Source organism: Schistocerca gregaria, chromosome 4, assembly GCF_023897955.1.
Source record: "Schistocerca gregaria isolate iqSchGreg1 chromosome 4, iqSchGreg1.2, whole genome shotgun sequence".
Taxonomy (NCBI): domain Eukaryota; kingdom Metazoa; phylum Arthropoda; class Insecta; order Orthoptera; family Acrididae; genus Schistocerca; species Schistocerca gregaria.
The window spans coordinates 721,815,256-721,828,979 of NC_064923.1; the positions used below are offsets into that span (position 1 = coordinate 721,815,256).

General features: G+C 40.1%; 1 protein-coding gene across 2 annotated transcripts in view; it reads right to left on the bottom strand.

The window, feature by feature from the left end:
• Positions 1 to 4,948: 4,948 nt before the first annotated feature.
• The window catches only part of LOC126365911 (molybdopterin synthase catalytic subunit-like), an 89,816-nt gene continuing 81,040 nt past the window's right edge, over positions 4,949 to 13,724 (bottom strand). For both annotated transcript variants that reach the window (XM_050008646.1, XM_050008647.1), the window contains exons 3-4: positions 5,811 to 5,923; positions 4,949 to 5,696 (exon numbers count right to left, since the gene is read on the bottom strand). In XM_050008646.1, coding sequence (XP_049864603.1) covers positions 5,501 to 5,696; positions 5,811 to 5,923 — 309 coding nt within the window. In that variant the 3' untranslated portion in view covers positions 4,949 to 5,500. The remainder of the gene's footprint in view (positions 5,697 to 5,810; positions 5,924 to 13,724) is intronic.

The following is a 13,724-nucleotide window of genomic DNA, read 5'->3' on the forward strand; positions in this document are numbered from 1 at the left end:
AGCTTAGCATGGAGAGCTGCATCAAACCAGTCTCAGGACTGAAGACGACAACAAGAACAACAACAGTTGCTACTCACCATACAGCGGAGAAGCTGAGTCACAGACAGACACAATAAAAAGGCTGTCAGAAAGAGAGCTTTGGCCAACAAGTTCTTCGTCAGAGATAGAAAACACGCACACGCACACACGCGCGCACACACACACACACACACACACACACACACACACACACACACACACACACATGACCACAGTCTCTGGCTGCTTAGGCCACCCTGCAAGCAGCTGCGCATTCTGGGAGACACAAATGGGTGGTGGGGGTAAGGAGGAGGTGGAGGGCGAGCAGGATGTCGTGGGGGACAGCAGAGTGCCGCTTATGGGAGCATACAGGGATGAGGTGGAGAGAGAGAGAGAGAGAGAGAGAGAGAGAGAGAGAGAGAGAGAGAGAGAGAAGAGGAGCTAAGTACAGTAGGACGGAGGGGGGGGGGGGGGGAGGGGGGAGGGTTGGTGGAAAAGGAGAGAGGTAAAAAGAGTGTGGGTACATTGGTGGAATAGAGGACTGTGTGGTGCTGGAATGGGAACAGGGAAGGGGCTAGAGAATAGGACAAAGACTATTGAAGGTTGAGGCCAGGAGGGTTACGGAAACGTAGGCTATATTCCAGGCAGAGTTCCCACCTGTGCAATTCAGAAAAGCTGGTGTTGGTGGGAAGGGTTCCAGATGGCACAGACTGTGAAGCAGTCATTGAAATGAAGAATGTTCTGTTAGGCGGAAGCTCAGCAATGAGTGTCCAGCTGTTTCATGGCCACAGTTTGTCGGTGGCCATTCATGCAGACAGACAGCTTATTAGTTGTCATGCCCACATAGAATGCAGCGCAGTGATTGAAGGTTACCTTGTGGACCATGTGACTGGTTTCACAAGTAGTCCTGCCTCTGATGGGACTAGTGATGCTTGTGACCAGAATGGAGTAGGTGGTGATGGGAGAATGTGTAGGACAGGTCTTGTATCTAGGTGGAAACAAATGGAAATGATCATATGGCATCAGTGGCCGGAAGTTCCCAGTCGGAAAGTTTGGCTGCCAAGTGCAAGTCTTATTGAGTGCGACACCACATTGGGCAACTTGTGCGTTGACAATGGGGATGAAATGATGATGAGGACAGCATAACACCCAGTCCCTGAGGGGAGAGACTCTCCCGACCAAGCTGGGAATCGAGCCCAGGACCCCGTGCACGGCATGCCAATGTGCTGACCATTCAGTTAATGGGGTGGACGTATCTAGATTAATTACAGGGATATGAGCAGTGAGGCAAGGGGTTGGGAGTGGGAGTTGTGTACAGATGGACGAGGTTTGGTGAGCAGCAGAATACCACTGTAGGAGGGGTGGGAAGGATAGTGGGCAGGAAATTTCTCATTTCAGGACACGACAAGAGGTAGTCAAAACCCTGGCAGAAAAGTGATTCAGTTGCTCCAGTCCTGGGTGGTACTGTATCATGAGAGGAAGCTCCTTTGTGGCAACAGTGGGATTTTTTTGGGAGGTGGTGGGTAACTGGAGAGATAAGGCATGGGAGATCTGTTTTTGTACAAGATTGGGGAGGTAACTGTGATCTCTGTTTCAGTTACTTTACTGTTTAGTCCGTCCGTCCGTCATGATCTGAAATGCCTAGCGTGAATGTGTTGAATTTTGTTTTGTTTAGATAAAAATTACAAATTATGTTATCTAGACATGCTTCCTGTCTTGTGGGTATGTCATCTATGCAACTGAAGTTAAGAGGTCTTAATGTATTTAGCTAGTGATCAACCTTCCTAGTCTTAAACCTAATGTCTATGTTGATGTCACCAAATATTAGTATTCTGTAATTTTTGTATTTGAGTAGCAAGAGTATCAGTTTCTCCAGAAGCTCAAAAAACAGATCTTAATTGTGTTTTGGGGACTGGTATACTGACGCTATTATAATTTCCAGGTCTGGCAACATTGTGGCTACAGCTTCAAATTTTGAGTTGTGTGCAGTCCACTTACATCTATAACTTCATAGATTAGGTTCACACTATTTTAACATATACAGATACACCACCATGTTTAATACTTGTTCTACAGTATCTGGTTGCCAATTCATATCCAAATTGTACACTTAATTTTAGTTCCTCATTGCTAAGCCAGTGCAGTTTAAGTTTTCCCACCAATACTGAAGTTCATTAAGTTTGTTCTTAAGAGACTGAACATTAATATGTAGGAACATTACATTTGTACTTACCTCACTGTGGTTTTCCTGTAGCCCTTCAGCAAAAAATCATTGAGATGAGATGGAACTGCTGCTTTCCTCTTCCTCAGTATATGACCATTTGGTGGGTTTTCCAATATTGACTGCTCCTTCAGATGCCATGGTGGTGAAATTCTTGTCTTGTTAAGGGATGAGTGGCTTCTATTACTTCTGTCAGTGTCAATGTTGCATTTTCCATTATTGGTGTTTATTCTTTTTCTTGTTCCCTGTGTTTCTGACGACAATGATTCTGGGGATGCTGCTGCCACTGGTGACTGTGGCTCTCCTGCCACTGCTGCTGTTCCCAATGGTGGTTGACTGGGATGATGATGATGATGATGATGATGATGATGATGATGCTTGTTCCAATGCTACTGTTAATGCTGCATCTGCTTCTGTTTTTCTTGGTTCAGTCTGGTCAATCTCATTGTTGGAATATGATGGTCCACTTTTTTTCATCTCCCTGGTTTTTTGATTCTACAGAAGATTTTTCTACTTCTGGCATGATGGTTACTGCTATGTTGTTTCCCATGACTATGATCTGCTTTTTGGTTGTAATTGCATACTTCAATTCTCTGCATAGTTTCTTTTTTCTGCTTTTGTTTATATGCAATCCTTGCCATGTGAAATCTTGTCTTTTTAGGAATTTGTTTACAAGTACTGTGACATGATTGTACTGTTCACAGGTTTTTACAATGTACTTGTTCAGCTGATATATGACATAATTCGTCTGTACCCTGCCTTGCTGGTAAGGAATTGTACATAGTATCATTTTACGTGGGTATCTTAAAGATTTTCTTCCAGTGAGAAGGTCTGTCACACTGTTGATGATCCTGTTTGGTGGTGCTGTACTGACAAGTCCATTGGAGTCTTTAGGCTGCAATTTTTGTTACTATCACTGTTTCTTTGTATAAATTATAATAAACATAATTATATATGTTCTTGCTCACTCTCACTTATGATTCCAAAACTTGGCATCCATATATCGTTAATTTGGTTTCTTCTTTTTTAGTGAAAGTCTAACCTTTAGATCTTTAACTCAGGAGGAGTATAATTAATGATATGTACATGTGCAATTTAGATTTCCCAAAAAATAACTTGCTTGTGAAACCTGTCATAAGGCCATGGTAACATTTGTTACCATTTTGAACTCATGATATGATTGTCAGCAGTTTACAAGGTGCCAAGATAATTAAATTCACCAGCCTTACCGAAACTTGTGTTGCCTGCTGAGTCAACTCTTTTTCTTTTGAATTTGATGTTTTTCTAATATGTTAACAATATATATCTCAGGTTTCAGCAAGTAAAATTCACGTACTTCTAACAGACCAATGTAACTCACAATTATACGTGCATTTCACTAGTTATATTGATACCTACATCATGGCTGACTGATAAATTCACATCTTGCACCAACAGTTCTCTATCTGTCTTCCACATTATCAGGCCCTACATACAGTACAATTATGTGCCAAAATATTATGCCCATTTCCCACTGTGAGAATAGATGCCGTCTGGTGGTGCTGTGGGCATGTGACAGGGTATGGAATGTATATAATTAGAGCAGACGTGAATGGGAAATCATTGTAGCAATGCTAAGGGCCATAGGTGGGAAAAATCCACTGAAATAATCACCTTTGACAATGACTATTTGTTATGGCCTGGCACATACTAACAAGCATCTCAGAAACAGCGAAGTTGTTTGTGTGTTAGTGTTGTGACCAACTGTGGAAAGTGTTTGAAGGATGGTGAAACCATGAGTAGGTGACATGGTATTGGATGTCCATATGCCTCATCACAGAACATGAAGGTTAGAGGTTGGACCATTCCATAAAGCAGGATAGGCAGCAATCGGTGGACAATGTGATGACAAAGGCCAATGCAGGTGAAGGTGCATGTGTTTTGGCACTGTTCAACAACCAATGATGAACATGATGCTTTGCAAAAGAAAACCCCTGTGTGTTCCCATGTTGACCCAGTGACACCATCAGTTATGATTCAAATGGGTCCAAGAACATAGAGGTGAGACTGTTGATCAAAGGAAACATGCTGTCTGGTCAGATCACGTTCTTTTTACACCAGGTTGGTGGTTGTGTCTGAATATGATATCATCCAACCAAAACAGATGCTCAAAAATACAGCATCATGGATGTAGGCGCTGGTGGGGTACATTCACCTGGGCTTCCATGAAACCTGTAGTGATAATTGAAGGCACTGAGGTAGCTGTTCACTATATGAATATTTTTGCAAACCACCTGCACCCTTTCATGCTTCACGTCTTTCCTGATAGTGATGGCATCTTCCAGCAGGCTAACTTTCCATATCACAAGGCCAGAACTGTGCTCCAGTGGTTGGGGAGTGTGACAGTGAGCTGACATTGACTTGTCCACCAAATTTGCTTGTTCCGAACCCAATGGAAAACATCTGGGATGCAGTCCTGCACCAGATCTACACCCACAAACCATGAGCCTGTAATTTGCGGGAACTGCTTGATCTATGCATACATATCTGGTGCCACATACCTCCAGAAAACTACCAAGGACTTTTTGAATACCTACCTACAGAACTGCTGCTGCAGTGCATTCCATAGGTGGACCAACACACTATTTATTAAGCAAGTGCTTATAATGTTCTGGCTCATCAGCGTATTTTTCTTGGGGAAGGGTACTTGCATAATACATACCAATAGAATTATTACTGTCAAATCATTTATTTCTGCCATTTTTAAACAGTTTTAAACTTTATGCAGTTGTAATCTAGAAAAAAAAACTTTTTTCCACAAAATATACTTTAACACTTTTCTGATAAAATAGTGAAATCAATATTATTAATGAAGCAGTGCTATCAATCATGTGACTAGGAGATGTCCATCACACTAAATAATTCATGCTATGAATATATCAATCCACAAAGCAAAATTTGTTAAATGACAGAGACTGTAATTATACATAAATAGCTATTCAAAAACAAAATAGAGCAATATAACACACTAATTGTTTTCTATGGTTTACATAAATCATGCAGATGCAGTATATTTACTGCTTGGAGCTAATTACTTCAATGATCTCAAAAGTTCACACAGAACATAATCATCAAGCATAGAACACTAAAACCACCACCAATATCTACATATTTTGTTTCCCATTAGCTACATAATTCAAAGTGTTTCCTACAGTACTTTCACACAATTCCCAGTTAATTAACAATTGAAAATAATTGTAACATAGTTGAGGTTACACTATATCAGGATTTCTTCCATGCACATTCTGTGTTTTCTTTCCACTGTGGTTCATCTGAAACATATATTTCTTTCTTCCATATTGGAACCTTAGCTTTCACTGCATCAATAGCAAAATGAGTAGCTTCAAGAGAAGCAGCTCGATGAGGTGATGAAGTGGCTATTACAATACTTGCTTCTTTGACAGGGACAGTGCCTAGTCTGAAAAATAAAGCGGTGAGCTATACATATTTCAGCTGAGAGAAAAGCTTGCTTGTTAGAACTGTACATTATTTAGCATCTAAATGGTAAAACAAAATTTTCTAGTTATTTTACCTGTGATATATAGCAATATTTTCTACTTTCCACTTCTGCCTGATATCTTCACATATCTGTTTGAGTACTTTTTCTGCCATTGGGATGTATGCTTCATACTGAAGTTGCAACACCTACAGCAATCATGACAAGGAATTTTATTATTCTAATTGAAAGTATACGAGTAAAGGCTGTTCATGGAAAATTTCTTGGACAATGCAAGAGATGTGGAGGTAGATAGTACTCTGCTGGAAATCAAGTCTGGACAACACAACAGGAAGGACACCACTATGGTCCTATGAATGGTGGCTCAGTATGTCTTTGCTAAACGCTCATATGTCAGTCTCAGAATACCAGCCACACTCCGCAATCTGGCATGTGAGTGCTTTATATTCATGGGCTTGTTTACAATAGCAGGACACTTGCATCAAAAGCCTCTATAGAAAATTTTTTCAAACCTTAAATCATCTTGTCAATATGCACAACTCTCAGCTGACCACAAGTTTCCATATCTGAATTACTATACCAACATATATTAAAAACAAAGATACCAAGACTTACCAAGCGGGAATATATTTTTCCCACGTGGAAGTTTCTTTCTATTTTATTTACTATACCAACAGCTCAACTTATACAATAACCACACACATTTTCAATGTCACCTTGTTGTCTTTAGAGCACTCTTTGCTTACAGAAAGATAAAGTGTGACTCAGTCAGAACAACAATTGGCATACCATATTATCTGAAGCCAGAGCAGTAAATTTTGTAAAGCAGCAGAACCCTCAAGAAATTTGAAAATGCATAATATTTACTATGGTTATTCAATATGTAATGGAACACATATTTTCTCAAAGTACAACAGTTTTATTTGCTGTTTAAATATTGTTCCCCAATTCTGTGGCTATTAAGCCATGTGTTTCAATGTAATCTTTGTTCAGCTGTATAGCCTAATACCACCTTAATGTGAAAGCTCATATGCTGTCATGACGTCACTCTATTGGCCTGTGTCTCAGCCTAATTCTTGTTGATCCATTAATTTACCCATCATTGCTGTACTGCTTTCAGTGAAGTCAGTCCTTCAGTGAGCCACAAAGCTGGAATCAGAAGGTGCGAGACATGAGCTGTAGGACAAGTGAGCGAGAACAGTCCACTTATGCTTTGTGATCTCCTCTTCAGTGTGCAGACTTGGCGTGGCCTTGCATAATCATGAAGAACGGGAAGTGCAGTCTCACTTTTGAGGCCATGAACATGCTGTATTTGTTTCTTCAATTGCTACGAGTCTATGAATAGACTTTGAAGTTGATCATTTGACCATGAGGGAGGACATCAAACAGAATATCCCCTTCAGAGTCCCAGAAGACTGTAGCCATGACTATGAGCTGAGGGTATTGTTCGAAACTACTACTTCAAAGAAAACATTGTTTGGCACCATTCCGTGGACTGCTGATTCATTTCAGGTTTAAAATAGTGAATACATGTTTCATTGCCTGTGACAATGTTTGACAATCATCCCCATCTGTCTCAAAGTGGAAGCAATTCAGCACAGATGTTCCTACTTTCCTCTTTATGTTCTGCAGTTATGTTTCGAGGGACCCACTGAGCACAAATCTCTAAATAAGCTAATAGGTTAACAAGTGAGTCAGCACTACCAACAGATGTGTCAAGTTGAGCACTGAGTTGCTTGATTGTTATTTGCCAGTTGTCTTGAATAATAGTATCTGCACATTGCAACATTCCAGGTGTCAAAGTTAAGTGTGATATGCCTGCATGTGAGATATTGACAGATTTCATTCTCCTTGTTCTGTTGATGACAGAAGCTCTGCCCAGTATTCTCACATGATTTTATACAATGCCCAGTGTCTGTAGACATTATGTAAATGATTGTGAATATCTGTTATTGTCTGATTTTCTGCTAAAAGAAATTCAGTAACTCTTCCTTGCTTGGAATTTTCCTAAGGTTGCAGGTGCCATTTTGTCAGTTGCTTATACACTGAGGTCACAAAAGTCATGGGATAATTATATGCACATATACAGATGGCAGCAGTGTCATGACGACAAGGTATAAAATGGCAGTGCATTAGTAGAGGTGACTCATGAAAAGATTTCCGACATGATTATGATTGCACGACAGAAATTAACAGACTTTAAACATGGAATGGTAGTTGGTGCTAGATGTAGGAGACATTCCGTTTTGGAAATTGTTAGGGACCTTCAATATACTGAGATCCACAGTGTCAAGAATGTGCTGAGAATTCAGGCATTAACTCTCAACATGGACAATACAGTGGCCAATGGCTTTCATTTAATGATCAAGAGCAGTGGTGTTTGTGTAGAGTCGCCAGTGCTAACAGACATACAACACTGCTTCAAAGAACTGCAGAAATTAACATAGGATGTATGACGAATGTATCCATTATGACAGTGTGGCAAAATTTGGCATTAATGGGCTACTGCAGTAGATGACTGATGAAAGTGTCTTTGCTAATCACACGACATCCCCTGCAGTGCCTTTCCTGAGCTCACGAGCACATCACTTGGACCCTAGATGACTGAAAAACTGTGGCCTGGTCAGATGACTCCTAATTTCAGTATGTAAGAGCTGATTGTAGGGTTCCATTGGGACACAGACTCTACGAAACCATGGATCAAAGTTGTCAACAAGGCATTATGCACATTGGTGGTGGCTCCATAATGTTTTGGGATGTGTTTACATTACATGTAACTGGTCGTTGACTGGAAACTGTTATGTTCGGCTACTTGGAGGCCATTTTTCAGCTCTCCGTGGACTTCATGTTCCTACCCAATGATAGAATTTTCATGGATGACAATGTACCATGTCACTGGGCCACAATTGTTTGTGACTGGCTTAAAGAACATTCTGGACAATTTGAGAGAATGATTTAGCCAGTCAGAATGCCCAAAATGAATCCCATTGAACACTTATTGGACATACCAAGTGAGGTGACACAGTGGTTAGCATATTGGACTCACATTCCTTTGTTCTTACTTGAGGGACATGATCGAGAGGTCCGTTCATGAACAAAATCCTGCACCAGCAACACTTCTGCAGAGCACTTCCAACAACTTGTTAAGTGCATGCCACATTGAGTTGCTGCACTAAGCCGGGCAAACTGAAATCTGACACGACATTACGTAGTATACATGACTTTTATCGCCTCAGTGTAGTGCTGCCATCTACCAGACTGAAAATATATGAGATGACAGCAGAATGTTTAAGCACAAAGAAAATTAAAACTTTTTTAAACAAAAATTGGCCAAGAAACAAATGTGTTTCTTTACTTATCGAATCCTCCTCATAATATTTATGTTTGTAAAATGTTGACTCTCAGTGGCAGTATAATAATAATTAATAATAATAACAATTAGTGAAATGTAAATGAACAAGTACATCTAGCTTGAAGTTGATAAGGTGATTCCTTTTTTTATATTCAAGGTCCTTGCCTACAGCCTACTGGTGAATGGTAAATGCACTATTGCGTGGGGCGCACATTAGATGAATGAAGATCCCAAGGGTGGGGCAGGCCTACAAAGAACATCAAATAAATGTCTGATGAAGCCTCTGTGAATGGAAATAATGATTGTGAATCTCCTGTTAAATGCAACTGATGATTTTAATTAATAGCCACTAGTGCAAGATGTCTGTGTATGCATTTTAAGACTGACAATCCATTTTTGTACAGTTTCATAATAAATCATAACTATCCTTAGATCTGAAAAGGCATAATATGAATACTTAGAGCTAAAAAAATTGCTGGTTTGAAATACCATTTATTAGCTAAGGACTAGATCAGTTTCAAAGTGCAAATACAGGCAGTTCTCACAAATGGGAAATATACAAAGTCCAAATCATGCATGTTTTTGTGGTATGAACTAAATCACTGGAACAGAAACTGTTTGTATAAGATTGAGTCAGTAGCCAGATACTGTCAAAGATACACACAGCAGAGTCCAAATACTATTCAAGAAGTCCACAGCCCATAAAAATCAAGATTAGATTGGCAGAATCTACACTGCATGTAAACAGTACAACAGTGATTATTTTACATAAACAAGTCTTTACCAGGGATGAAAGTAATAATATATGACAGAAAAAAATCCTACCACCTATTTGGAATTGAATCATTGACCTACTGATTTGTTTCCACATTGAATTTTTACTCTGATGTGGAGAGTGCACTGATTTGAAACTTCTTCGAAGATTAAAACTGTGTGCTGGACCATGACTTGAACCTGAGATCTTCGCCTTTCACAGACAAGCGCTCTGCCAGCTGAGACATCAAAGGATGACTTGTGAGCCCCCTCACAGCTTCCTTTCCACCAGTATCTCATCACCTACCTTCTCCTGCACACCTTGAAGAAGTAGCACTCCTGGAAGAAAAGACACTGCATGCAGCTAAGCCTCAGCCTATGATATTGTTTCTAGAATGAATTTTCACTCTGTAGCATAATCAGTGCACATGCCCCAACAGAATTAAAATTTATTTTGGGAAAATTCTCTTAGACTATGTCTAAGCCATGTCTCTGCAATATCCTTTCTTCCAGGAGTGCTACTCCCACAAGGTATGCAGCAGAACTTCTGTGAAGTGTGAAGTTTGGAAGGTAGGAAATGAGATATTGGTAGTAAAGCTGGGAAGGAGGGGAGGGGGGTCATGAGTTCTGTTCAGATATATCAGTCACTAGAGCACTTGTCTGCAAATGGGGAAGGTCTCAGCTTTGAGTCCAGGACTGGCACACAGTTTTAACTTTACAGGATGTTTCAAATATAGATTGTCAGAAATTTTTAACCATCTGTCCATCATATCCATGTCAAATTAACTTGTGAAGTATTTTTTTTCCACCAATGTGTGTGTGTCTTTGCACTCTGGCTCTAAAAAGGCTTACTCCAAAAGCTAGCAAGTTTTTTACTTTCTTTATGCATCTGCCTATCAATGATTCAACACTTCTACTTTCCGGTGAGTGGTCTCCTTTAATCCAAAAGTATTTACAGGCTAACTATTAAAATTTATAGCACTAACATTCTGCTAAATACTGATAAAACATTGATAAAACATTACTTCAATCCACATATATATCTTGAAACATCCATGACAAGTAAAAAAAAAGTGCTTCAACATCTCGATCTACATACACACTCTGCAAACCATTTTGAAGTTCCTGATGGAGGGTACTTAGCATGATAGCACATGTTATGGGTTTCTTTCGTTCCAACCAGGTATCAAGCGTGGGACAAATGACTGCATAAATGCCTCTGTGTGTGCTGTAATTAATGTAATTTTGTCATCGCAGACCCTATAGGAGTGTAGGAGTGATGTATTCACCTACTGCCTACCTATGTTGACTGGAATACTCTCTTTCAAATTCTGTAGGTGGCAGGGGTAAAATACAGGGAATGAAAGGCTATTTACAATTTGTACAGAAACCAGATGGCAATTATAATAGTCGAGGGGTATGAAAAGGAAGCAGTGGTTGGGAAGGGAGTGAGACAGGGTTGTAGCCTCTCCCCGATGTTATTCAATCTCTATATTGAGCAAGCAGTGAAGGAATCAAAAGAAAAATTCGGAGTATGTATTAAAATCAATGGAGAAGAAATACAAACTTTGAGGTTCGCCGATGACATTGTAGTTCTGTCAGAGACAGCAAAGGACTTGGAAGAGCAGTTGAACGGAATGGATAGTGTCTTGAATGGAGGATATAAGATGAATATCAACAAAAGCAAAACTAGGATAATGGAATGTAGTCAAATTAAGTCGGGTAATGTTGAGGGTATTAGACTAGGAAATGAGACGCTTAAAGTAGTAAAGGAGTTTTGCTATTTGGGGAGCAAAATAACTGATGATGGTCGAAGTAGAGAGGATATAAAATGTAGACTGGCAATGGCAAGGAAAGCGTTTCTGAAGAAGAGAAATTTGTTAACATCGAGTATAGATTTAAGTGTCAGGAAGACATTTCTGAATGTATTTGTATGGAGTGTAGCCATGTATGGAAGTGAAACATGGACGATAAATAGTTTGGACAAGAAGAGAATAGAAGCTTTCGAAATGTGGTGCTACAGAAGAATGCTGAAGATTAGATGGGTAGATCACATAACTAATGAGGAAGTATTGAATAGGATTGGGGAGAAGAGAAGTTTGTGGCACAACTTGACCAGAAGAAGGGATCGGTTGGTAGGACATGTTCTGAGGCATCAAGGGATCACCAATTTAGTATTGGAGGGCAGCGTGGAGGGTAAAAATCATAGAGGGAGACCAAGAGATGACTACACTACGCAGATTCAGAAGGATGTAGGTTGCAGTGGGTATTGGGAGATAAAGAGGCTTGCACAGGATAGAGTAGCATGGAGAGCTGCATCAAACCAGTTTCAGGACTGAAGACCACAACAACAACAAATTACTTAGTTGGTAACATCACTTTGTTTCCTGGCCACATACTCTCTTGAGAAACATAAAGGGATAAGAGTTAGACCACACAATTCAGTATATGGAAAAGAATGTAGTTCACACAAGAGATTTTACTGTTCATGTTCCCATACTGGGGAAAACAACACGGTGATTTGTGCATTTAGGATAGCAGAGGACATTTATTGCATGATTCACTAGTAATTGGTGGTATATGCTTTGTAAAAGGAGGAATCCCATCCTTGGCCAGGAGACTCTTCACTGGGCACCAGTCACAAGTTGGATCCTGCAATGGTGCACTGGTTTCAGTATCCATAACAGCAAAGGTGTGTCCAATTCATAAGCCAGACTCCAATAATAAGGCCGAGATAAGACAAAGGCTTTGTAAAGATGCAAGAAGGTGGAGTGCTCTGCATTCTGTGGAGTGGGTGTGGCAGTGCAGATTGCCAAATTTGAACAGGCACTTCTTTTTACGCTGGGGAATATCTGGCAACCATGTACACTGGGCATCAAATAAAATTCCCAAAAAGCAAGATGACAGTATGACACTATCATATTGAGCATTTCATTATGATGATACAGTTCTGTGTATGGATTAACATTTCTACATTGGCAGTGAAAATTTGGTAGTCATGGTTGAAAGCCCAAGACTGTGTTTCACTCACAGTGCCCTGCAGCTCATGTGCAGCAACATGTAAGATTGAATAACTGTAGTAAATACAAGTCTACACCATATAAAGATGGCAAGACCCTAAGCACCAATGCTTCAATATTTTTGTATGTCCGTGTTTGTGATTGGAGGTCTGAGGGACTTCGGCCGTTCACTTATGTAATAAAATGGAACATCTACAGCTATCCTTATAATGTCATTTATTATATGACTACTAGTGTCAGTGTTTCAGTGCACCATCTTCAGGCCTTAACTGACGCTGAGGGTGTTACCATCTGTGTCACGGTTCATCATAGGCCAACATTAGTAACTGAGTTTTGAAGACTACCTGTAGTAGCAATGTTGTCTCTCCAACCATCAACTATCAACTGAGTGAAGATACATTCAGAACAGACATTCTGTTTTGAATGTTGTCCCTGTCAGTTGATAGTTGGAGAGACAACATCACTGTTAACAGGTAGTATAGATGTTGGCCACTGATGAATCGTTTATATAGATGGTGTTAACCCTGTGTCAGTTAAGGCCTGGAGATGGTGCATCAAAGCACATAAACTGGTAGCCATATAATAAATGACATCATTCCCGGTGAGACTTCATTCTCTGTGCTTGGAGGGTACTGAAGGGTGCCCCACCTCGGAATGTGCAACAACTGAACAGTAGAAAATTCTGGACAAAAATCAGGAGGTCCTCTGAAATCTCACTCACCCAGTGTGGTATAAGGACAAGGTAATGCCCTGAGGCATCATAGGCATTTCTTACGTCCAAAGAAGACAGGAATTAGATGTCGGCAACACGAGAAACCTATTCTTATAATGGACTCCAGGCAAATTAAGTGGTCAGTGTGCACC